This window comes from Ranitomeya imitator, chromosome 5, assembly GCF_032444005.1.
Source record: "Ranitomeya imitator isolate aRanImi1 chromosome 5, aRanImi1.pri, whole genome shotgun sequence".
Taxonomy (NCBI): Eukaryota; Metazoa; Chordata; class Amphibia; order Anura; family Dendrobatidae; genus Ranitomeya; species Ranitomeya imitator.
Window position 1 is genome coordinate 22,808,255 of NC_091286.1, and position 27,255 is coordinate 22,835,509.

Below are 27,255 nucleotides of genomic sequence, written 5' to 3' on the forward strand. Positions count from 1 at the left end.
TAATATTATAAAGGTCACTATAATAAGCTCGAAAGGATTCGGTAATTTGGGTTGCGTCCTGTGTGCGGGCGCCCCACGATCTGCATGATTTGTGGGATATAACTAGTGTCCTTTCTGGGATGTAGCACCCTAGCCAATGCCCTGCCACATTTATCCACATCTTCATACATAAATCGATGGAAGTCGAGCATTCACCCTGTCGATCCATTCTAAGACGTATAAAACATTCCCATTCCCACCAGTTTATAACTTATTACCTATCCTTTAAATAGTTGACAGATCTTCCTCAGCAGACATTCCCATTATCGGTTTTAATAAAACACAAAGTTAGTTAATACAAATATTAAAAGCCAACAATAAAAAGAAAATTACATATTTTCTGGATTAGATGTCGTAACTTAGCAATTTATAGAATTTGAGAATTTATTATAACTTATTGCAATATTCACATTGGCCACTAGAAGTCAGTATAACACAAATACCATCAGATTAAGGATCTCATTTTACAGCTGCTGCAAAGAATCCAGTGTTATTAGCAGTTTTATCTGATAGATATAAGGAGCCCTAAAATTGGAGCACCCATTAGCGACTTGTCACTGAAGTTGGTCTCTACTAGTACAGAATTATCATGTGCCCATTAAATCCCATTCTTGTACCTGGCATTTTACCAGTGCATATAACAGCTCTCGGCTTCCATCTCGGACCATAAGCACTGATCCATGGAGGGAATAATATGGCCTTCAGCTTCTCTTCATTTTATTTTTTCATGTTCTATGAAAAACAGACGATTGATTTCTTCTGTATGCTTCTGACCATCCAATATTTATCTTCTATTGATGTATCATTGAAGGATCCTCCGAGTTTATATTGTCTTAAAAAATTTGGATAAGTTTAACATGAAAAGAAATGTTAATCTTTAGCTAATAAAATTGCATCAAGCTTCAGTCTGCAATCTTCACTTTCAGACCCTCTAAAATACAGTTTGCATTCTAATTCAAGTTTTCAGATTTTTCGCTTATGGAATTGTCTCTGCCAGTAATATAGGCTGGATGGGAGCTCTGTGTGCCTCTCCCAGTAATATAGGCTGGATGGGAGCTCTGTGTGCCTCTACCAGTAATATAGGCTGGATGTGAGGTCTGTGTGTCTCTCCCAGTAATATAAGCTGGATGTGAGATCTGTGTGCCTCTCCCAGTAATATAGGCTGGATGGGAGCTCTGTGTGCCTCTACCAGTAATATAGGCTGGATGTGAGGTATGTGTGCCTCTACCAGTAATATAGGCTGGATGTGAGGTCTGTGTGCCTCTCCCTGTAATATAGGCTGGATGTGAGGTCTGTGTGCCTCTCCCTGTAATATAGGCTGGATGTGAGATCTGTTATGATCCGGTGACCTTGGAGCAGCATGAGAACTTTCACTGGAGAAGGTGGTAACTATACTGACCGCAATCCTGAACTTAACACCGCAACTAGAAGTAGCCGTGGAGTGTACCTAACAATCCTAGACACCTCGTCACAGCCGGAGGACTAAATACACCTAAAGATGGAAACAGGAATACTATCTTGCCTCAGAGCAGATCCCCAAAGGATAGACAGCCCCCCACAAATATTGGCGGTGAGTCGGAGAGGAAAAAACATACACAGGCAGAAAAACAGGATTTAGCACAGGAGGCCACTTCTAGCTAAATAGGACAGGATAGGACAGAGTTCTGTGCGGTCAGTATTAAAACCCTTCCAAAATATCCACAGCAGAATATACAAAAACTTCCTACATCTAACTAAAGATGTAGGAGCGCATATCTGCAACTCCAGCGAATCCTACAATCAGAGCAGAAATACAAACAAAAACAAGCACACAGCAGTGTGCCACAGACACAAAAAACCAAACACTTATCTTTGCTGAAATTGGCAGCGAGCAGGAGAAGCCAGAAAGTGATCCGACACTTCACAAGGAACATTGACAACTGGCAAGGGCTAATGAATCCTGCACACTTAAATATCCCAGTCAGAACAGCAATTAGCAGATACACCTGGCCAAGACTGTGACTCAGAAACAACTGCATTCCCACCTACAACCACTGGAGGGAATCCAAGAGCAGAATTCACAACAGAGTAATAAAGTAATAAAGGCTGGATGTGAGCTCTGTGTGTCTCTTCCAGTAATATAGGCTGGATGTGAGCTCTGTCTGTCTCTCCCAGTAATATAGGTTGGATGTGAGGTCTGTGTGTCTCTCCCAGTAATATAGGCTGGATGTGAGGTCTGTGTGTCTCTCCCTGTAATATAGGCTGGATGTGAGGTCTGTGTGTCTCTCCCAGTAATACAGGCTGGATGTGAGGTCTGTGTGTCTCTCCCAGTAATATAGGCTGGATGTGAGCTCTGTGTGTCTCTCTCAGTAATATCGGCTGGTTGTGAGCTCTGTGTGTCTCTCCCAGTAATATAGGCTGGATACGAGGTCTGTGTGTCTCTCCCAGTAATATAGGCTGGATGTGAGGTCTGTGTGTCTCTCCCTGTAAAATAGGCTGGATGTGAGGTCTGTGTGTCTCTCCCAGTAATACAGGCTGGATGTGAGGTCTGTGTGTCTCTCCCAGTAATATAGGCTGGATGTGAGCTCTGTGCGTCTCTCCCAGTAATATAGGCTGGATGTGAGCTCTGTGCGTCTCTCCCAGTAATATAGGCTGGATGTGAGCTCTGTGCGTCTCTCCCAGTAATATAGGCTGGATGTGAGATCTGTGTCTCTCCCAGTAATATAGGCTGGATGTGAGCTCTGTGTGTCTCTCCCAGTAATATAGGCTGGATGTGAGGTCTGTGTGTCTCTCCCTGTAATATAGGCTGGATGTGAGGTCTGTGTGTCTCTCCCAGTAATACAGGCTGGATGTGAGCTCCATGTGTCTCTCCCAGTAATATAGGCTGGATGTGAGCTCTGTGTGTCTCTCCTAGTAATATAGGCTGGATGTGAGGTCCGTGTGTCTCTCCCAGTAATATAGGCTGGATGTGAGGTCTGTGTGTCTCTCTCAGTAATATAGGCTGGATGTGAGGTCTGTGTGCCTCTCCCAGTAATATAGGCTGGATGTGAGCTCTGTGTCTCTCCCAGTAATATAGGCTGGATGTGAGCTCTGTGTGTCTCTCCCAGTAATATAGGCTGGATGTGAGATCTGTGTGTCTCTCCCAGTAATATAGGCTGGATGTGAGGTCTGTGTCTCTCTCCCAGTAATATAGGCTGGATGTGAGGTCTGTGTCTCTCTCTCAGTAATATAGGCTGGATGTGAGGTCCGTGTGTCTCTCCCAGTAATATAGGCTGGATGTGAGGTCTGTGTCTCTCTCCCAGTAATATAGGCTGGATGTGAGGTCTGTGTCTCTCTCCCAGTAATATAGGCTGGATGTGAGCTCTGTGTGTCTCACAGTAATATAGGCTGGATGTGAGGTCTGTGTCTCTCTCCCAGTAATATAGGATGGATGTGAGGTCCGTGTGTCTCTCCCAGTAATATAGGCTGCATGTGAGGTCTGTGTCTCTCTCCCAGTAATATAGGCTGGATGTGAGCTCTGTGTGCCTCTCCCAGTAATATAGGCTGGATGTGAGGTCTGTGTGCCTCTCCCAGTAATATAGGCTGGATGTGAGGTCTGTGTGCCTCTCCCAGTAATATAGGCTGGATGTAAGGTCTGTGTGCCTCTCCCAGTAATATAGGCTGGATGTGAGGTCTGTGTGTCTCACAGTAATATAGGCTTGGATGTGAGCTCTGTGCGTCTCTCCCAGTAATACAGGCTGGATGTAAGCGCTATGTATTTCTACTGTCTTTCCTGACTTTCATGTATCAGTACAGCCCCAATACTGCACTTTTATCCTCATGTGCTTTCTTTTTCGTTTATATCCAGAGTCCTCCAAGATACTTTCACCCCCTACATTACAGATCTATGTAAAACCTCTTCCCCCTGCTATCACTAACACTAAGAAAAAGAATTGGGCAATCAGGACTAGGCGTTCTGATGGATTTTTCACATTTTTGCAAAAGCACTGAGCTACATAAAGGACTTACAGACATTCTGAAGCAGCAAAATTGTAAAAAAAACTCAACCTTTTACTTATGACTATATAGAAAGATGATTAACTTGCCAATTAGGAAGCAATAAATAGAAAAAAATGTGGTGCAAATGTGTGCATAGCCTTTAAAGGGAACCTGTCACCTGAATTTGGCGGGACCAGTTTTGGGTCATATGGGCGGAGTTTTCAGGTGTTTGATTCACCCTTTCCTTCCCGCTGGCTGCATGCTGGCCGAAATATTGGATTGAAGTTCATTCTCTGTCCTCCGTAGTACACGCCTGCGCAAAGCAAGATTACCTTGCACAGGCGTGTACTACGGAGGACAGAGAATGAACTTCAATCCAATATTGCAGCCAGCATGCAGCCAGCGGGTAAGGAAAGGGTGAATCAAACACCTGAAAACTCCGCCCATATGACCCAAAACTGGTCTCACCAAATTCAGGTGACAGGTTCCCTTTAAAGCTGTGTTTCATTTTGGGCTATCCTTATGTGTTCAGAGAGTTCCCCGGTGATAATGTGATCACTGGTTGTGCCAATAGAAATCTGTAGAGAAACCCAGTGGCCACAGGGGAAATTAAAGGGGCTGCCCAGGGAAGGTAAAATATCCCCTATTGACAGTAGGAGTCTGAACGCTCGGACTTGCACCTGTCGTCAGAATGGGGCACCGCTATCCCTCGACTGTTTCTGGCACCCAAAGCTTTCACAGCGGCCATCATCCAGCTGTCCTAAAGGGCTATGATCTTTAGTATATAAGGCAGTGAAAACTGTATGTACTTTGCGCTGCTGGAATCGTCATGATTCCCTATACAGACTAAGTGAAGACCAAAGATTCCTATAAATAGTTCATGCAAATGTTTCTGTCCATTTTAAAATAAAAATCTAAATTCTGGGCACAGAACTCATATTGTCTCCTGACACTGCAGCATTCACTGCACTGTCTTACACTGCCACCTGGGGGTAGAAGGGTGAATTACACCTAATGAGCGACGGTAAGGCCATGTTCACACTAGCAATATTCGGTCAGTATTTTACATCAGTATTTGTATCCACAACCAGGAGTGGGTGATAAATACAGAAGTGGTGCACATGTTTCTATTACACTTTTCCTCTGATTGTTCCTCTCCTGGTTTTGGCTAATAATAATAATAATACTTCTACAATTCTACAATTTTTTTGTTTTTTTTACCTTGTTTACTACAAACTGACATGGTAGAATGATTGCCCAGATCAGTGCGAGTGCGCAGATACCAAACATGTGCAGTTTTTTTTTTATTTAAGTGGTGAAAAAAATTCAGAAATCTGTAAAAAAATAAAAAATAAATAAATTTAGCTTTTGTTGCCATTTTCCGAGACTCTTAACATTCTCATGCTTCAAGATCTGGGGTTGAATGAAGACTTACTTTTTACGTCTTGAGCTGATGTTTTTATTGATACTATTTTGGTGTAGATACAATGTTTCCATCACCTTTTGTTGCATTTTATAGCAATGTTGCAGCGAAAAAAAACCCATAATTCTGGTGTTTTGATTTTTCTTCCTCGTAACGCCGCTTACTGATCGGATTCATTTATTTATAATTTTGATAGATCGGGCGATCCTGAACGCAGTGATACCAAATATGTGTATTTTTTTTAATTTTTAATGGTGATATGAACTTTTGTTGGGGGGGGGGGGATTTTTTTTTAAATCTTTTAAAAACTTTTTAAAAAGTTTTTACTGCGTGTAATATTCCCCTCCTTGTGTGTGCTATATAGGTATAGCAAAAATCATTATGTCCGATGAACTCCAACTGGTGTTCCCGGAAGGATTGTGATGACAGTCACAAGGGTCTTCTGCAGACCCCCGACTGTCATGACAACCCAACAGTATCAGTGACGCGCTTCCCGTCTGCAGGTGTTAAGTCCCACGATCAGTCATGGACAGCGGCATTTAAGGCCGGCCTCACACTCAGCATATAAAAATACGGTCTGTATTTTACGGCCGTAATACGCCACAAAATTCAAAAAATGGTGATCCATATGTCATCCGTAGGCAGGGTGTTTCAGCGTTTTTTGCGCATGGCATCCTCCGTATGTAATCCGTATGGCATCCGTACTGCGAGATTTTCTCGCCGGCTTGCAAAACCGACATACGGACATACAATGGATCCATGGGCTCAAAAAAATCGTAAAAGCATATATACTGTCTATATATATATATGTCAGTAGACACATATATGTACATATATTAATATTTCATCCAGCGCTAGATAGCTTTAAAGCCGGTAATTCAATTACCGGCTTTTGCTTTCTCCTTCCTAAACCCGACATGATATGAGACATGGTTACATACAGTAAACCATCTCATATCCCCTTTTTTTTTTGCATATTCCACACTACTGTTAGTAGTGTGTATGTGCAAAATTTGGGCTCTCTAGCTACTAAATTAAAGGGTTAAATCACGGAAAAAATTGGCGTGGGCTCCCGCACAATTTTCTCTGCCAGAGTAGTAAAGCCAGTGACTGAGGGCAGATATTAATAGCCTGGAGAGGGTCCATGGTTATTGCCCCCAACCTCCCCCCCCCCGGCTAAAAACATCTGCCCCCAGCCACCCCAGAAAAGGCACATCTGGAAGATGCGCCTATTCTGGCACTTGGCCACTCTCTTCCCATTCCCGTGTAGCGGTGGGATATGGGGTAATGAAGGGTTAATGTCACCTTGCTATTGTAAGGTGACATTAAGCCAAATTAATAATGGAGAGGCGTCAATTATGACATCTATCCATTATTAATCCAATAGTATGAAATGGTTAAAAAAACACACACACATTATTACAAAGTATTTTAATGAAATAAATACACAGGTTTTTGTAATATTCGATTATACTGGTAATCCACCTGAAGACCCTCGTTCTGTAAAAAAGGTAAAATAAAAAAACAACAATATCCCATACCTTCTGTCCTTCTGTCACGTCCCACAATGTAAATCCATCTGAAGAGGTTAACTAATTTTACAAGCAGAAGCTCTACTAATGCAGCTATGCTCCTGACTGTAAAACCCCGGGGAATGAATGGAATGTAGGTGAATGACCTGTAGTTACCTTCAGTCGCGGTGATGCGCCCTCTGCTGGATGTCCTCATATGAACTCGAGCCTGGGAGAATATTCTGAAAAGTTCCCACGCTCGAGTTCATTTAGCATGGCTGTGTTGGCTCTGGAACTGCCACCAGCCTAAAAGCTCGTGGATTAGCTGAGCTGCAGCCTTTTATTTGGCACAGAAGCCAAATAGTAAAATGGACTTGTGGAAAAAGCTCTGTGTTCGGTGTCCATTACGAACCCCAAACTTCAGACTCCAGGTCTCAGCTACTTCCACAGATGTTCACTAGGATTTAGATCAGGGTCATAGAAGCCTCTACAGAAGAGGCTGATGCTTTGCTCTTGGCCATTCTTTCATGTTTTTTGCTGTTTTAGGTCATTATCCTGTTGGAGGACTCATGACCTGTGACTCATACCGAGCTTTCTTACACTCGGCAGCACAGCTTGCTCCAAAATGCCTTGATAGTTTTGAGATTTCATTGTACCCTGCACAGATCCAAGACCCCCTGTGCCAGATGCCGTAGAGCAGACCCAGAACATAACCGAGCCTCCTCCATGTTTCACAGGAGGTACAATGTTCTTGTCTTTGCATTCGTGAACATAGAGCTGATGTAATTTACCCAAAAGCTGCAGACTCTAAACTTCTCAATAATCTGTGCTCCTGTAGTAACAGGAACATCGAGCTGTTAGGAGACGTCTTATAGACTTTACCTGTATCATGTTTGTCTATGACTTTCTCTCTGATCTCCTGATCAGATTCAGTGTAGTACTCCATGATTCCAAACAGCACAATGACTACTTTTCACCCTGTAAATAGGCGACTGACTGATTACAAGTTTGTAGACCCCTGTGATGCTAATTAAAAGACAGCCCTAAGTTTCACATTTCCCAATGGTCAAATTATTTTCCTTTTTTTTCTAGGGGTGCCATCATTTATGTCCAGGACATTTTCATTTTTTTTTTTTTTTTTTACTGTTGAATAGAAATTAAAAAAGCAAACTCTGATTTCAAGTTACTGTACGTTCTTCTTCTTTTATCACAAGGTAAAATACATTTTTTTTTATATAATTTTATCCGCATGTTTATGTTTAAACCCCTTTTGCCAATTAGAAAATAAATTAAAAAAATGATATATGTATAAAAAAAATAATTATATTTGGTATTATCATGTCCAAAAAAAAACTGTGGTTAATTCGAAAGGAAAAAAATATTTAAGCCTTGTGTTAAAAACATTGCAAAAAAAAAAATAATAATTATTGAAACACCAGAAATGCTGCAATTCAATAAAAAAAAAAAAATCAAAACATCATCTGTATGCCACAAATGGTGCCAATAAAAAGTACAGCCCGGTACACAAAAGACGAGCCCTCACAAGGGTTAACCAATGGAAAAAATACATTTTAAAAAGTTTTTACAGGTTTTACAAAATAGCGATTTTTTATTTTATTTAAAACAATTTTCTATATTCGTATAAATACAAACACAAGTTTGACGTCGCCGTCACCGTCCCGTCCTGCAGAATCGTGTCATCAGGTCACTTTTACCCTACAATCGACGACTCCATGACAACAAACCCCCCCCCCCAAAAAAAAAAAAAAAATATTACATTTTTTTATTTCATGATTTTCAATTTTTTCCCCCATTTTTCAGTACAGTTTACAATAAATGTCCGCAAAAAAAAAAAAAAACTAAAACAGGTCTTGATATCGATCAATAAAAAAATGAAAGGATTTAGAAGGGTAAAAAAAAAAGGAAAAAAATGAAAGAGCAAAAAAAAATAAAATAAAAGGTTGGGTCATGGAGGGGTTAATAAAGGTTACCTGTCCTGGATTCCACGCCGCGGGGTGACAGTGGGGGACCCTTCTTGTGACACTATTGGGGGGACTGTGAGCAGTCACGTGGTTTGAGGGGAACAACACAAACAGCCTCAAGTCTCCCGACCACGTGACGTCCTGCCCCAGCCCCGTTATCTCCTGGTTCTAGCCTCTTCTGCTCAGCAGGGCGGAGTAGTCGCCGGCCGATCCGCAGGCTGCAGTGTGAGGTGCAGGGAGCGCTCGGTGCTCGGCTGTTGCTGCCTGCTCCGTTGTGTGGCGGGCTCCTGGCTGCACGCCGCCGCCGCCGCTGGTCCTCCCGTGTCCTGACCGGCTCATCCCTTCCGCCTGCAGACATGGCCGAGGCCTCCGAGAAGCTGTACCGGGCCGAGTACGCCAAGAGCGGCCGGGCCTCGTGTAAGAAATGCGGGGATAACATCGCCAAGGAGTCGCTGCGCCTCGCCATCATGGTGCAGGTAATCATGCGGCGGCGGCGGGGGGCTCCGTGCAGAGCCGTGTGCCCGGGGCACTTCCGGTATAAAGTACCCTCCTGCGACTACACTGCCATCTGAAATGTCGCAGCGTCAACGTGCACTTAAAGGGGTGTTCCAGGTGTAATAAGCTGTAGTCTCCTGCCCTTAAAGGGGTGTAATGAGCTGTAGTCTCCTGCCCTTAAAGGGGTGTTCCAGGTGTAATAAGCTGTAGTCTCCTGCCCTTAAAGGGGTGTAATGAGCTGTAGTCTCCTGCCCTTAAAGGGGTGTTCCAGGTGTAATAAGTTGTAGTCTCCTGCCCTTAAAGGGGTGTTCCAGGTGTAATAAGCTGTAGTCTCCTGCCCTTAAAGGGGTGTAATGAGCTGTAGTCTCCTGCCCTTAAAGGGGTGTTCCAGGTGTAATAAGTTGTAGTCTCCTGCCCTTAAAGGGGTGTTCCAGGTGTAATAAGCTGTAGTCTCCTGCACTTAAAGGGGTATTCCAGGTGTAATAAGCTGTAGTCTCCTGCACTTAAAGGGGTGTTCCAGGTGTAATAAGCTGTAGTCTCCTGCCCTTAAAGGGGTGTAATGAGCTGTAGTCTCCTGCCCTTAAAGGGGTGTTCCACATGTAAAATTATTCCTCTGCCTGTAAAGCGGGGGTTCCCATGCAATAAATCCCTGAAGCAGGTGTGAAACTATTCCAGTGCACTTAAAGGGGTGTTCTAATTTTGTTAAACTATTCCCAGTCACTTAAAGGGGTGCTCCCGGAGCAATAAGCTGCTTTCCTGTGCACTTAACTCCCCTGAGATTTTTTTCGGTTTTGCGTTCTCGTTTTTCGCTTCCCTCCTTCCCAGAGCCATAACTTTTTTTTTTTTTTTTTTCCCGTCACTATGGCCATCTGAGGGCTTATTTTTTGTGGGACGAGTTGTACTTTTGAATGACACCATTGGTTTTACCACGTCGTGTACTAGAGAACGGGGAAAAAAATTCCAAGTGCGGTGAAATTGCAAAAAAAAAAAGTGCAATCCTACACTTGTTTTTTTTTTTTTTTGCTATCATCACTAAATGCTAAAACTGAGCTGCCATTCTGATTCTCCGGGTCATTACGAGTTCATAGACACCAAACATGTCTGGGTTCTTTTTTTATCTACGCGGTGAAAAAAAATTCCAAACTTTGTTAAAAGAATAAATAAATTGCGCCATTTTCCGATACCCGTAGCGTCTCCATTTTAGGGTGAGGGCTTATTTTTTTGAGCGCCGAGCTGAAGTTTTTAATATCATTTCTGTGCAAATACGTTTTTTTGATCACCTATTACATTTTAATGCAATGTTGCGGTGACCCAAAAAACGTAATTTTGAGTTTTTCTCGATAAGCCGTTTATAGATCCGGTTAATCCTTTTTCTTTGTTTGAAAAAGAAAAAATAATCTCCAGCATGGATCTTCTAAAAAGTCAATTTATTGAAAACACTTTAAAATGCAAACATTTGCAAAAAAGAGATGGGGGTCCCAGGTGGTCAACGCCGACGCGTTTCGACCATCAGGTCTTAGGGTACCGTCACACTATAACATTTCGATCGCTACGACGGTACGATTCGTGACGTTCCAGCGATATCATTACGATATCGCTGTGTCTGACACGCAGCAGCGATCAGGGATCCTGCTGAGAATCGTACGTCGTAGCAGATCGTATGGAACTTTCTTTCATCGCTGGATCTCCCGCTGTCATCGCTAGATCGGTGTGTGTGACACCGATCTAGCGATGCGATCCAGCGATGCGTTCGCTTGTAACCAGGGTAAACATCGGGTAACTAAGCGCAGGACCGCGCTTAGTTACCCGATGTTTACCCTGGTTACAAGCGTTAAACTAAAAAAAAACAAACAGCACATACTTACATTCTGGTGTCCGTCAGGTCCCTTGCCGTCTGCTTCCCGCACTGTGACTGCTGGCCGTAAAGTGAAAGCAGAGCACAGCGGCTGTGCTTTCACTTTCACTTTACGGCCGGCAGTCACTGAGTGCAGGAACCAGACTGCAAGGGACCTGACGGACACCAGAATGTAAGTATGTGCTGTTTGTTTTTTTTTAGTTTAACGCTTGTAACCAGGGTAAACATCGGGTAACTAAGCGCGGTCCTGCGCTTAGTTACCCGATGTTTACCCTGGTTACCCAGGGACCTCGGCATCGTTGGTCGCTGGAGAGCTGTCTGTGTGACAGCTCCCCAGCGACCACACTACGATTTACCTACGATCACGGCCAGGTCATATCGCTGGTCGTGATCGTAGGTAAATCGTATAGTGTGACGGTACCCTAAGTCATTTTTCTTTGTTTATTTTATTGATCAGGCGATTCTGAACATGGTGATACCAAATATGTGTATGTTTGACTTTTATCTTTTATTTTTAAAGGGGGGTGATTTAAACACTATATATATATATATATATATATATATATATATATATAATGGAACAGCACAATGCTCACCAATGGTGGGTGCCTAGCCCCCTGGATAAAAATGGTCCAAACATTAATCCAACTTGTATACCAAATAGCAAAAAGAAGGCAGCACTCCAAAAGTTTCAGATGAAAAAGAGGTGAAGTTTTAATCGACCCACATCACTGCGCGAAAAAGGCTCAGTGAGCCGAAACGTCGCGCAGTGATGTGGGTCGATTAAAACTTCACCTCTTTTTCATCTGAAACTTTTGGAGTGCTGCCTTCTTTTTGCTATTTGGTGTATATATATATATATATATATATATATATATATATTTTTTTTTTTCCACAACTTGATCGGCTCTATATAGCAGATTTACTGACTTGCTGTGAGCGCCGACCACTGGGTGGCGCTCACAGCAAGCCGACACTGACAACCATAGAGGTCTCAGGTTGTCATGCTAACAGCTAACACATCGGTCACCCCGTGATCACGTGACGGGGGTCACCCACTGGTGTGCGTATTTCCAGCCCGATGGCCGGAAGTGCGATTTAAATAATAATATTATTTTTATTATTAAAAATAATAATGATTGTTTTTATAGCGCCAACATATTCCGCAGCGCTTTACAAATTATAGAGGGGACTTGTACAGACAATAGACATTACAGCATAACAGAAATCACAGTTCAAAACAGATACCAGGAGGAGTGAGGGCCCTGCTGCTCGCAAGCTACAAACTATGAGGAAAAGGGGAGACACGAGAGGTGGATGGTAACAATTGCTTTAGTTATTCGGACCGGCCATAGTGTAAGGCTCGGGTGTTCATGTAAAGCTGCATGAACCGGTTAATTGCCTAAGTATGTAGCAGTACAGACACAGAGGGCTATTAACTGCATAAAGTGAATGAGAACATAACGCGAGGAACCTGATTTTTTTTTTTTTTTTTTTTTTTTTATAAATAGGCCACACAGGGATCGTTAGGTTAATGCATTGAGGCGGTAGGCCAGTCTGAACAAATGAGTTTTTAGGGCACGCTTAAAACTGTGGGGATTGGGGATTAATCGTATTAACCTAGGTAGTGCATTCCAAAGAATCGGCGCAGCACGTGTAAAGTCTTGGAGACGGGAGTGGGAGGTTCTGATTATTGAGGATGCTAACCTGAGGTCATTAGCGGAGCGGAGGGCACGGGTAGGGTGGTAGACTGATACCAGGGAGGAGATGTAGGGTGGTGCTGAGCCATGGAGTGCTTTGTGGATGAGGGTAGTAGTTTTGTACTGGATTCTGGAGTGGATGGGTAGCCAGTGTAATGACTGGCACAAGATAGAGGCATCGGTGTAACGGTTGGTGAGGAATATGATCCTGGCAGCAGCATTCAGGACAGATTGGAGCGGGGAGAGTTTGGTAAGAGGGAGGCCGATTAGTAGAGAGTTACAATAGTCCAGACGAGAATGAATAAGTGAAACAGTAAGAGGTTCTGCAGAGTCGAAAGTAAGAAAAGGGCGAAATCAAATTCTAGAAATGTTTTTTGAGATGCAGATAAGAAGAGCGAGCCAGTGATCGGATGTGGGGGGTGAAGGAAAGCTCGGAATCATTGAGGCTATGTGCACACGTAGAATGATCCACTGCGGATTTTTCCGCAGCGGATTTGATAAATCTGCAGGGCAAAAACGCTGCGTTTTTGCTGCAGATTTATCGCAAATTTATCACAGTTTTTCTGCAGATTTCACTGCATTTTTACAACTGCGCTTTTCTATAGGGGCACCTGTAAAACCGCTGCAGTATCCGCAGAAAGAAGTGACATGCTGCGGAATGTAAACCGCTGCGTTTTTTTTCCGCAGCATGTGCACAGCGTTTTTGGTTTCCCATAGGTTCACATTGTAATGTAAACTTATGGGAAACTGCTGCGGATCCACAGTAAAATCTGCATCGTGTGCACACACCCTGAATGCTGCTGCCAGAGTTTGACAGCGGCATTTAGCTGGTTAATAGCCATGGGTAGATCGCGATTCCACCCGCGGCTATTGCAGGCACATGTTTGATGTTCAGAACAGCTGACGTGTCCCGGGAAAGATGTGTGCTCCGGCAGTGGGGAGGGACCCCGACATCGGCGTACTATTACACCCGATGTCTGTAAGGGTTAAAGGGGGTACTCCCAGTGTTTAACAAAAAAAGCTGCATGGATCTCATGCCCGTTTTCTATGATGCCGCCCAGGTGTCTATTTTGTAACTAGAATGTAGATTTCAGCCTTCCTGGATCTTCCCCTTTAAATATAAGTTTCTGCATTACAGGATCCGTTACATTCCTGTCTTTGTTCCTCGGGGTGCACAGATTTTTGCTATTTCTCAGGTAGCGGCAGCAGTCAGGAAGTGCAGGGGCGCGGGTGTACGTGGGCTGCTTCCTCCATGCCCCCGACACTTCCTGCCTGATTTGCATACAACTTCGGCCGTATGTGACGACGTGCCCCTTCTACAATGCAATTTTGAACTCAAAGTTGTCAAGAGTAATGGTGCTCATCTTATTACCATAGGATTACAGGGTGGGCACGCTCACACATCGGCGTCTGGGAGCCGCATCAGAAAATGGGCATATGGGCTTTAACCCCTTAATCCCATATGACGTACTATCCCGTCCAGGTGACCTGGGACTTAATTCCCATGGACGGGATAGTACGTCATATGCGATCGGCCGCGCTCACGGGGGGAGCGCGGCCGATCGCGGCCGGGTGTCAGCTGCCTATCGCAGCTGACATCCGGCACTATGTGCCAGGAGCGGTCACGGACCACTCCCGGCACATTAACCCCCGGCACACCGCGATCAAAGATGATCGCGGTGCAGGGAAGCATCGCGCAGGGAGGGGGCTCCCTGCGGGCTTCCCTGAGACGATCGGTACACGGTGATGTGCTCACCGTGTACCGAGCGTCTTCTCCCTGCAGTCCCCGGATCCAAAATGGCCGCCGGGCTGCATCCGGGTCCTGCAGGGAGCACTTCCGGGTCAGGATCAGGCTGCAGCTGCAGCTCTAATCCTGCCCGGCTGTATGTCAGATCACCGATCTGATAGAGTGCTGTGCACACTGTCAGATCGGTGATCTGTGATGTCCCCCCCTGGGACAAAGTGAAAAAGTAAAAAAAAAAATTTCCACACTTGTAAAAAAAAAAATAAAAAAAAAATTCCTAAATAAAGCAGAAAAAAAAAAATATTATTCCCATAAATACATTTCTTTACATAAAAAAAAAACAAAAAAACAATAAAAGTACACATATTTAGTATCGCCGCGTCCGTAACGACCCAACCTATAAAACTGGCCCACTAGTTAACCCCTTCAGTGAACACCGTAAGAAAAAAAAAAAAAAAACGAGCCAAAAAACAACGCTTTATTATCATAACGCTGAACAAAGAGTGGAATAACACGCGATCAAAAAGACGGATATAAATAACCATGTTACCTCTGAAAACGTCATCTTGTCCCGCAAAAAACGAGCCGCCATATAGCATCATAACCAAAAAAATAAAAAAGTTATAGTCCTCTGAATAAAGCGATGCCAAAATAATTATTTTTTCTATAAAATAGCTTTTATCGTATAAAAGCGCCAAAACATAAAAAAAATGATATAAATGAGGTGTCGCTGTAATCGTACTGACCCGAAGAATAAAACTGCTTCATCAATTTTACCAAACGCGGAACGGTATAAACGCCTCCCCCAAAAGAAATTCATGAATAGCTGGTTTTTGGTCATTCTGCCTCACAAAAAAATCGGAATAAAAAGCGATCAAAAACTGTCACGTGTCCGAAAATGTAACCGATAAAAACGTCAACTCGTCCCGCAAAAAACAAGACCTCACATGACTGTGGACCAAAATATGGAAAAATTATAGGTCTCAAAATGTGGAGACGCAAAAACTTTTTTGCTATAAAAAGCGTCTTTTAGTGTGTGACGGCTGCCAATCATAAAAATCCGCTAAAAAACTCGCTATAAAAGTAAATCAAACCCCCCTTCATCACCCCCTTAGTTAGGCTAGGTTCACATTGCGTTAATGGGTTAACGCTAACGGACAGCGTTGCACGGCGAAAATGTCACAATTAACGTCGTGCAACGGGTCCGTTAGCACAACCATTGACAGCAATGTGATTTTCAGGTGTAGCGCATCGCTAGAGCGTGCCATTTTCGGCTCGCGCTAGCAAGGTGCCATTCTTTTGTGGTGCGCCTCAGACGCTGCTTGCAGCGTCCGCGGCGCGCCCGAGGTCCGATCCCCGATCTTCCAGAGCGGGGACGTTAACGCGACCACTAAACACGACACCTAAAAAGACATTGTGTTAGCGCAATCCGCTAGTGCTAAACGGATTGCCCTAACGCAATGTGAACCTAGCCTTAGGGAAAAATAATAAAATTAAAAAAAAGTATTTATTTCCATTTTCCCATTAGGGTTAGGGTTAGGGCTAGGGTTGGGGCTAGGGTTAGGGTTAGGGTTTGGATTACATTTACGGTTGGGATTAGGGTTGGGATTAGAATTAGGGGTGTGTCTGGGTTAGGTGTGTGGTTAGGGTTACAGTTGGGATTAGGGTTAGTGGTGCGTTTGGATTAGGGTTTCATTTATAATTGGGGGGTTTCCACTGTTTAGACACATCAGGGGCTCTCCAAACGCGACATGGCGTCCGATCTCAATTCCAGCCAATTCTGCATTGAAAAAGTAAAACAGTGCTCCTTCACTTCCGAGCTCTCCCGTGCGCCCAAACAGGGGTTTACCCCAACATATGGGGTATCAGCGTACTCGAGACAAATTGGACAACAACTTTTTGGGTCCAAGTTCTCTTGTTATCCTTGGGAAAATAAAAATTTGGGGGGCTAAAAATCATTTTTGTGGGAAAAAAAAGGATTTTTATTTTCACGGCTCTGCGTTGTAAACTGTAGTGAAACACTTGGGGGTTCAAAGTTTTCACAACACATCTAGATAAGTTCCATGGGAGGTCTAGTTTCCAATATGGGGTCACTTGTGGGTGGTTTCTACTGTTTGGGTACATCAGGGGCTCTGCAAATGCAACGTGACGCCTGCAGACCAATCCATCTAAGTCTGCATTCCAAATGGCGCTCCTTCCCTTCCGAGCTCTGCCATGAGCCCAAACAGTGGTTCCCCCCCACATATGGGGTATCAGCGTACTCAGGACAAATTGAACAACAACTTTTGGGGTCCAATTTATTCTGTTACCCTTGTAAAAATACAAAGCTGGGGGCTAAAAAATCATTTTTGTGAAAAAAAAAAGAATTTTTATTTTCACGGGTCTGCGTTATAAACTGTAGTGAAACACTTAGGGGTTCAAAGTTCTCACAACACATCTAGATAAGTTCCATGGGAGGTCTAGTTTCTAATATGGGGTCACTTGTGGGGGGTTTGTACTGTTTGGGTACATCAGGGGCTCTGCAAATGCAACATGACTCCTGCAGACCAATCCATCTAAGTCTGCATTCCAAATGGCGCTCCTTCCCTTCCGAGCTCTGCCATGCGCCCAAACAGTGGTTCCCCCCCACATATGGGGTATTAGCGTACTCAGGACAAATTGGACAACAACTTTTGGGGTCCAATTTATTATGTTACCCTTGTGAAAATACAAAACTGGGGGCTAAAAAATTTTTGCGAAAAAAAAATAAATTTATTTTAACGGCTCTGCGTTATAAACTGTAGTGAAACACTTGGGGGTTCAAAGCTCTCAAAACACATCTAGATAAGTTCCTTAGAGGGTCTAGTTTCCAAAATGGTGTCACTTGTGGGGTTTTTTAATGTTTAGGCACATCAGGGGCTCTCCAAACCAACATGGCGTCCCATCTTAATTCCAGTCAATTTTGCATTGAAAAGTCAAATGGCGCTCCTTCCCTTCCGAGCTCTACTATGCACCCAAAAAGTGGTTTACCCCCACATATGGGGTATCGTCGCACTCAGGACAAATTGCACAACAACTTTTGTGGTCTAATTTCTTCTCTTACCCTTGGGAAAATAAAAAATTGGGGGCGAAAAGATCATTTTTGTGAAAAAATAAGATTTTTTATTTTTACGGCTCTGCATTATAAACTTCTGTGAAGCACTTGTTGGGTCAAAGTGCTCACCACACCTCTAGATAAGTTCCTTAAGGGGTCTACTTTCCAAAATTTGTGTCACTTGTGGGGATTTCAATGTTTAGGCACATCAGGGGCTCTCCAAACGCAACATGGCATCCCATCTCAATTCCAGTCAATTTTGCATTGAAAAGTAAAATGGCGCTCCTTCCCTTCCGAGCTCTGCCATACGCCCAAACAATGGTTTACACCCATATACGGGGTATCAGCGTACTCAGGACAAATTGGCCAACAATTTTTGAGGTTCAATTTCTTTTCTTACTCTTGGGAAAATAAAAAATTGGGGGCGAAAAGATCATTTTTGTGAAAAAATATGATTTTTTATTTTTACGGCTCTGCATTATAAACTTCTGTGAAGCAATTGGTGGGTCAAAGTGGTCACCACACATCTAGATAAGTTCCTTAGGGTGTCTACTTTCCAAAATGGTGTCACTTGTGGGGGGTTTCAATGTTTAGGCACATCAGTGGCTCTCCAAACGCAACATGGTGTCCCATCTCAATTCCTGTCAATTTTGCATTTAAAAGTCAAATGGCGCTCCTTCCCTTCCGAGCTCTCCCATGCGCCCAAACAGTGGTTTACCCCCACATATGGGGTATCAGCGTACTCAGTACAGATTGTACAACAATGTTTGGCATCCATTTTATCCTGTTACCCTTGGTAAAATAAAACAAATTGGAGCTGAAATAAATTTTGTGTGAAAAAAAGTTAAATATTCATTTTTATTTAAACATTCCAAAAATTCCTGTGAAACCCCTGAAGGGTTAATAAACTTCTTGAATGTGGTTTTGAGCACCTTGAGGGGTGCAGTTTTTAGAATGGTGTCACACTTGGGTATTTTCTATCATATAGACCCCTCAAAATGACATCAAATGAGATGTGGTCCCTAAAAAAAAATGGTGTTGTAAAAATGAGAAATTGCTGGTCAACTTTGAACCCTTATAACTCCCTAACAAAAAAAAATTTTGGTTCCAAAATTGTGCTGATGTAAAGGAGACATGTGGGAAATGTTACTTATTAAGTATTTTGCGTGACATATCTCTGTGATTTAAGGGCATAAAAATTTAAAGTTGGAAAATTGCGAAATTTTCAAAATTTTCGCCAAATTTCCGTTTTTTTCACAAATAAACGCAAGTTATATCGAATAAATGTTACTACTAAAATGAAGTACAATATGTCACGAGAAAACAATGTCAGAATCGCCAAGATCCGTTGAAGCGTTCCAGAGTTATAACCTCATAAAGGGACAGTGGTCAGAATTGTAAAAATTGGCCCGGTCATTAACGTGCAAACCACCCTCGGGGCTTAAGGGGTTAAAGGGGTCGTCTATCATTGGGGGTCAATATTCTGTTTTTTCTTTCCATAAATGCATTTATTTGGGACTGTTCAATCCTATTTACAGTGGGGGGTTCTATGAAAATAGTCACTTTGTGTTTTTCTCTTTCTAATGCTGGCCGCTTTAATGAGTTTTCTGAGAATCTGTCAGTGAGCTCATTCTGACATGACGGATTGCAAAGACCCCCCAGACCTATTAGACGGCAGTCAGCCAAAGTGGCCATTGGCGAACCTCCTTCTCCCGCCGTATGTCGGACCGTTCGGCCGAGCGCCTGCGTTCTGAGATGACTGCTGCTCGACTCTTGGCATCGATTTATGTCCTCGATGAGAAAATGATCGACCCCTGGAATTCACCAATCCCAAAGGGGAGAGATGAGAGGCCCCGTACATATTATACTGTCAGCTGATGTCACCAGTATCGGGGGGGGGGGGGCAGGCTTTTATCTGCTGTCGACGGAGGCCTTAAAGGGTTATTCCCCAAATCATACCTGTCTCAGTTTTCTGTATATACAGAACTAATCACCTGTGCAAATACTATTGGAATTCTGCACTGATTTGGTACTTTCATAATAAAGCATCTGACAACCGGGTTGTAGCACAGCTCAGCTACGCTGTGCCGGAGATCTGATTGATATCAACTGCACCTAATGACCCTGTTTAATAAAGCATCTGACAACCGGGTTGTGGCACAGCTCAGCTACACTGTGCCGGAGATCTGATTGATATCAGCTGCCCCTAATGACCCTTTGTAATAAAGCATCTGACAACTGGGTTGTAGCACAGCTCAGGTTCGCTGTGCTGGAGTTCTGATTGGTAGCTGCTGCACCTAATGACTCTAATAAAGCATCTGACAGCCGGGTTGCAGCACAGCTCAGCTACACTGTGCCGGAGATCTGATTGATATCATCTGTACCTAGTGACCCTGTGTAATAAAGCCTCCCCCGAAGCACTCTCACTGTATCCTTGTAGCAGCACAGCTCAGCCGTTCTATGCTCTGCATGCCATGGAGAGCCTGTTCCTGCGCTGAAAATCCTCATGAGCCTCATATATGTAAATAAATAAATAATAATAATGAGCCACCAATGAATATTGGCCAAATAATGGGTCATCATCACCACATTCTAAACTGTCAATGGTCACCTGGTCCATAGAAATAAGACTTGGCTATGTTGAGATCTGTGTGTCGGGGAGAGCAGAGCGAGGGGCCTGCAGCATTGAGGAGGAGCAGGGTGCTGCTGGAAAATGTAGGAGAACCCACTCAGCTCTGTGATACCGGATGTGCAGAAGAAAAGCAGCTGGAAAAAAAAACCTTGTGCTTTGCAAATAAAAAATATATTTCCATTGTCGGAAAAACTTTCATTCTCTTCTGACTTCCTCAGCTGATTTATGACCACATCAAAGCTGAATGTGTGAGGAAACCGTCTGTAAATGGCAAACGGTGCAAATTTGTAATAAAAATCAACAGAAAAAAAATGTTTTTTCTCCGCAAATCAATGCATGTAATAATAATAAAAAAAAAAAGCATGTCCCACAAATGTTGGAACCCCTTTAAAGAGGATAGTTCCAGGCGTGATAGTACACAGCACATCGCCATCTGAGCACTTTACAGACGTGGATGTGTAAACTTACGCATCGGCATCTACAGTCTGGATCAGAAATTGCAGTCTTGAATCCCATGCAGTATGTTCATACCCGCGGGGGGTATTCACAGAGGTGATGGGGGGCCGCTCATCCCTTAATGGATTTCTATACGAACTCGGGTCTGTTGTAATCCATCAGGACAGAAGAGCAAATTGTCCTGCCGATGAATTTAGACTACATGTTGGGAGTTGTAGTTCCTTAATTACGATATATAAAGTAGTCATTGTGGGGGAGGGGACAGGGACTTTTTTTGGCTCTTCCTCCTAATTCCTCCCCCCTTGATGAGCTGTTTGGGATGATTGATAAGGCTACTTTCACATTAGCGTCGTACGACACACGTCGCAATGCGTCGTTTTGCAGAAAAAACGCATCCTGCAAAGTTGTGCTTTGTGGATCATCAGCTCCTCCTCACTATGCTCCGCTCCATCGGCCTCAAGGACACCGTTCTCTCCTGGTTCTCCTCCTATCTCTCTGACCGATCCTTCACTGTATGTTTCGCTGGTTCCTCCTCCTCTCACCTTCCCCTTACTGTTGGGGTTCCTCAAGGATCAGTCCTAGGCCCCCTCCTCTTCTCGTTGTATACTGCCCCTATTGGACAAACAATCAGTAGATTTGGCTTCCAGTACCATCTCTATGCTGACGACACCCAACTATACACTTCTTCTCCTGATCTCACGCCTGCCTTATTAGAAAACACCAGTGATTGTCTTACCGCTGTCTCTAGCATCATGTCCTCCCTCTATCTGAAACTAAACCTGTCAAAAACTGAACTCCTCATGTTTTCTCCCTCTACTAACCTACCTTTGCCTGACATTGCCATCTCCGTTTGCGGTTCCACCATTACTCCAAAGCAACATGCCCGCTGCCTTGGGGTCATCCTTGATTCTGACCTTTCATTCACCCCCCACATCCGATCACTGGCTCGCTCTTCTTACCTGCATCTCAAAAACATTTCTAGAATTCGCCCTTTTCTTACTTTCGACTCTGCAAAAACTCTTACTGTTTCACTTATTCATTCTCGTCTGGACTATTGTAACTCTCTACTAATCGGTCTCCCTCTTACCAAACTCTCCCCGCTCCAATCTGTCCTGAATGCTGCTGCCAGGATCATATTCCTCACCAACCGTTACACCGATGCCTCTACCTTGTGCCAGTCATTACACTGGTTACCCATCCACTCAAGAATCCAGTACAAAACTACTACCCTCATCCACAAAGCACTCCATGGCTCAGCACCACCCTACATCTCCTCTCTGGTCTCAGTCTACCACCCTACCCGTGCCCTCCGCTCCGCTGATGACCTCAGGTTAGCATCCTCAATAATCAGAACCTCCCACTCCCGTCTCCAAGACTTTACACGTGCTGCGCCGATTCTTTGGAATGCACTACCTAGGATAATACGATTAATCCCCAATCCCCACAGTTTTAAGCGTGCCCTAAAAACTCATTTGTTCAGACTGGCCTACCGCCTCAATGCATTAACCTAACGATCCCTGTGTGGCCTATATTAAAAAAAAAAAAAAAAAAAATTAATTAACTGGTTCATGCAGCTTTACATGAACACCCAAGCCTTACACTATGGCTGGTCCGAATAACTATAGCAATTGTTACCATCCACCTCTCGTGTCTCCCCTTTTCCTCATAGTTTGTAGCTTGCGAGCAGCAGGGCCCTCACTCCTCTTGGTATCTGTTTTGAACTGTATTTCTGTTATGCTGTAATGTCTATTGTATGTACAAGTCCCCTCTATAATTTGTAAAGCGCTGCGGAATATGTTGGCGCTATATAAATAAAAATTATTATTATTATTATTATATAAGTTGTCTGCAGGATGCGTTTTTTTCTCCATAGGCTTGTATTAGCGACGCATTGCCACACCACAACCGTCGTGCGACGGTTGCGTCGTGTTTTGGCGGACCGTCGACACCAAAAAAACATTGCATGTAACGTTTTTAGGTGCGTTGTGTCCACCATTTCCGACCGCGCATGTGAGGCTGGAACTCCGCCCCCTCCTACCTGCGCCTCACAATGGGGCAGCGGATGCGTTGTAAAACTGCATCCGCTGCCCCCGTTGTGCTGCGCTTTCACAGCATGCGTCGGTATGTCGCCACGACGCATTGCATCGTACGACGCTAGTGTGAAAGCAGCCTAACAGAGAACAATAGGCTGCATGTAGCTTCTACAGTAGAAACAATATCTCAAATACAGATATCATATTATGATACCACACAACAGGCCCAGAAAAAGTGCCCGGAACCAAGATGAATGGTATCGTATGGAGCTCCTAAACTATCAAAACACCAAGGAAATTGGAGCAAACAACCAAAGTATATAAAAATATATTAGATTTTATTGAATTCCATCATTAAAAATTACATATTCAAACAATATACCACACAGAGCTTCTACAGTGCTGACTTTTTCAGTCTGGACTCCTGCTCTAGCAGAGTGGCTGGGGTGGTGGTGGTGGGGGGGAGGCTGCTCTGGCAGAGTGGTGGTGGTGGTGGTGGTGGTGGGGGGGGGGGGAGGCTGCTCCGGCAGAGTGGTGGTGGTGGTGGGGGGGAGGCTGCTCCGGCAGAGTGGTGGTGGTGGGGGGGGGGGGGGGGAGGCTGCTCCGGCAGAGTGGTGGTGGGGGGGAGGCTGCTCCGGCAGAGTGGTGGGGGGGGGGGGAGGCTGCTCCGGCAGAGTGGTGGTGGGGGGTGGAGGCTGCTCTGGCAGAGTGGTGGTGGGGGGTGGAGGCTGCTCCGGCAGAGTGGTGGGGGGGGGGGAGGCTGCTCCGGCAGAGTGGTGGGGGGGTGGGAGGCTGCTCCGGCAGAGTGGTGGGGGGGGGGTGGAGGCTGCTCCGGCAGAGTGGTGGGGGGGGGGGGGAGGCAGCTCCGGCAGAGTGGTGGGGGGGGGGGGAGGCTGCTCCGGCAGAGTGGTGGTGGGGGGGGGGAGGCTGCTCCGGCAGAGTGGTGGTGGTGGGGGGGGGGGGAGGCTGCTCCGGCAGAGTGGTGGTGGGGGGGAGGCTGCTCCGGCAGAGTGGTGGGGGGGGGGGGGGGAGGCTGCTCTGGCAGAGTGGTGGGGGGGGGGGAGGCTGCTCCGGCAGAGTGGTGGGGGGGGGGGAGGCTGCTCCGGCAGAGTGGTGGGGGGGGGGTGGAGGCTGCTCCGGCAGAGTGGTGGTGGGGGGAGGCTGCTCCGGCAGAGTGGTGGGGGGGGGGGGGAGGCAGCTCCGGCAGGGGGGGGGGGGGGAGGCTGCTCCGGCAGAGTGGTGGGGGGGGGGGGGGTGGAGGCTGCTCCGGCAGAGTGGTGGGGGGGGGGGGGGAGGCAGCTCCGGCAGAGTGGCCGGGGAGTGGCAGCTCTGGCAGAGTGGCCGGGGAGTGGCAGCTCTGGCAGAGTGGCCGGGGAGTGGCAGCTCTGGCAGAGTGGCCGGGGAGTGGCAGCTCTGGCAGAGTGGCCGGGGTGGTGGGGGCCTCTGGCTATGGGGCCGTGTGATAGTCAATGTTTGTTTTCCCCTACAGTCCCCCATGTTTGATGGGAAGGTCCCACACTGGCACCACTATTCCTGCTTTTGGAAACGGGCACGAGTCCTGTCTACCGGGGAAATCGATGGGTTCACAGAGCTGCGCTGGGAGGACCAGGAGAAGATCAAGAAGGCGATCGAAAGCGGAGGAATGTCCGCCGGTAAGGAGGGGGGAGATCTGTGCAATAAAGGCCCTTGGAACCTTTCATTGTACTCTTAGAATTCGCTCTGCCTTTTTAACTTTTTTTTTTTTTTTTTTTTGGGACGATGAGTTTTGGTTTTGAATGATGCCATTTGCTGAAGAATGCAAAAAAAAATTCAAGTGCCATAATATGGTGGGGCTCTTTTTTTTTTTTTTTTCAGCGTTCATTGTATGGTACAAAAATGGACCTGACAAATGTTTCTTCAGTCTATTATGATGATGGCAGACTTGTAAAAAATTATTTTGGCTGTTATTTCAATCACTAAAATAAAAAAAAATAAAAAAATGAAAGAGCAAAAAAATAAAATAAATGGTTGGGTCATGGAGGGGTTAATAAAGGTTTCCTGTCCTGGATTCCACGCCGCGGGGTGACAGTGGGGGACCCTTCTTGTGTTACTATTGGGGGGACTGTGAGCAGTCACGTGGTTTGAGGAGCACAACACAAACAGCCCCAAGTCTCCCGACCACGTGACGTCCTGCCCCAGCCCCGTTATCTCCTGGTGCTAGCCTCTTCTGCTCAGCAGGGCGGAGTAGTCGCCGGCCGATCCGCAGGCTGCAGTGTGAGGTGCAGGGAGCGCTCGGTGCTCGGCTGTTGCTGCCTGCTCCGTTGTGTGGCGGGCTCCTGGCTGCACGCCGCCGCCGCCGCTGGTCCTCCCGTGTCCTGTGTGTGTTGTGTCCGCGTCCTGACCGGCTCATCCCTTCCGCCTGCAGACATGGCCGAGGCCTCCGAGAAGCTGTACCGGGCCGAGTACGCCAAGAGCGGCCGGGCCTCGTGTAAGAAATGCGGGGATAACATCGCCAAGGAGTCGCTGCGCCTCGCCATCATGGTGCAGGTAATCATGCGGCGGCGGGCTCCGTGCAGAGCCGTGTGCCCGGGGCACTTCCGGTATAAAGTACCCTCCTGCGACTATTACACTGCCATCTGAAATGTCGCAGCGTCAACGTGCACTTAAAGGGGTGTTCCAGGTGTAATAAGCTGTAGTCTCCTGCCCTTAAAGGGGTGTTCCAGGTGTAATAAGCTGTAGTCTTCTGTTCTTAAAGGGGTGTTCCAGGTGTAATAAGCTGTAGTCTCCTGCCCTTAAAGGGGTGTTCCAGGTGTAATAAGCTGTAGTCTCCTGCCCTTAAAGGGGTGTTCTACATGTAAAATTATTCCTGTGCCTGTAAAGGGGGTTCCCATGCAAAAAATCCCTGAAGCAGGTGTGAAACTATTCCCAGTCACTTAAAGGGGTGCTTCTGGAGCAATAAGCTGCTTTCCTGTGCACTTAACACCGCCCCCCCGGAGCTTTTTTTCGGTTTTTCGGTCTCCCTCCTTCCCAGAGCCATAACCTTTTTTTTTTTTCCCCGTCACTATGACCATGTGAGGGCTTATTTTTTGCGGGACGAGTTGTACTTTTGAACGACATCATTGGTTTTACCAGGTCGTGTACTAGAAAACGGGGAAAAAAATTCCAAGTGCAATGAAATTGCGAAGAAAAAAGTGCAATCCTACACTTGTTTGTTGTTTTTTTTTTTGCTAGCATCACTAAATGCTAAAACTGAGCTGCCATTATGATTCTCCAGGTCATTACGAGTTCATAGACACCAAACATGTCTGGGTTCTTTTTTTATCTACGTGGTGAAAAAAAATTCCAAAGTTTGTTAAAAGAATAAATAAATTGCGCCATTTTCCGATACCCGTAGCGTCTCCATTTTAGGGTGAGGGCTTATTTTTTTGAGCACCGAGCTGAAGTTTTTAATATCATTTCTGTGCAGATACGTTCTTTTGATCACCTATTACATTTTAATGCAATGTTGCGGTGACCCAAAAAACGTAATTTTGACTTTTTCTTGATATGCCGTTTATAGATCAGGTTAATCCTTTTTTTTATTGATCAGGCGATTCTGAACATGGTGATACCAAATATGTGCATGTTTGACTTTTATCTTTTATTTTGAAAGGGGGTGATTTAAATATATATCAGTACAGACCAAAAGTTTGGACACACCTTCTCATTTAAAGATTTTTCTGTATTTTCATGACTATGAAAATTGTACATTCACACTGAAGGCATCAAAACTATGAATTATCACATGTGGAATTATATACTTAACAAAAAAGTGTGAAACAACTGAAATGATGTCTTATATTCTAGGTTCTTCAAAGTAGCCACCTTTTGCTTTGATGACTGCTTTGCACACTCTTGGCATTCTCTTGATGAGCTTCAAGAGGTAGTCACCGGGAATGGTTTTCACTTCACAGGTGTGCCCTGTCAGGTTAAGTGGGATTTCTTGCCTTGTAAATGGGGTTGGGACCATCAGTTGTGTTGTGCAGAAGTCTGGTAGATACACAACTGATAGTCCTACTGAATAGACTGTTAGCTGTTTTTTTCTTGCCATAATACAAATTCTAAGTAAAGAAAAACGAGCAGACATCATTACTTTAAGAAATGAAGGTCAGTCAGTCCAAAAAATTGGGAAAACTTTGAAAGTGTCCCCAAGTGCAGTTGCAAAAACCATCAAGCGCTACAAAGAAACTGGATCACATGAGAACCGCCCCAGGAAAGGAAGACCAAGAGTCACCTCTGCTTCTGAGGATAAGTTTATCCGAGTCACCAGCCTCAGAAATCGCAGGTTAACAGCAGCTCAGATTAGAGACCAGGTCAATGCCACACAGAGTTCTAGC

The 27,255-nt window shown here is 45.0% G+C and overlaps 1 protein-coding gene across 1 annotated transcript in view; it reads left to right on the plus strand.

The window, feature by feature from the left end:
• The first annotated feature begins 9,104 nt into the window (after nt 1-9,104).
• The window catches only part of PARP1 (poly(ADP-ribose) polymerase 1), a 44,024-nt gene continuing 25,873 nt past the window's right edge, over nt 9,105-27,255 (plus strand). Inside the window, exons 1-3 of the mRNA XM_069768400.1 lie at nt 9,105-9,388; nt 24,390-24,552; nt 25,305-25,426. Of these exons, the coding sequence (XP_069624501.1) occupies nt 9,269-9,388; nt 24,390-24,552; nt 25,305-25,426 (405 nt within the window). The 5' untranslated portion in view covers nt 9,105-9,268. The remainder of the gene's footprint in view (nt 9,389-24,389; nt 24,553-25,304; nt 25,427-27,255) is intronic.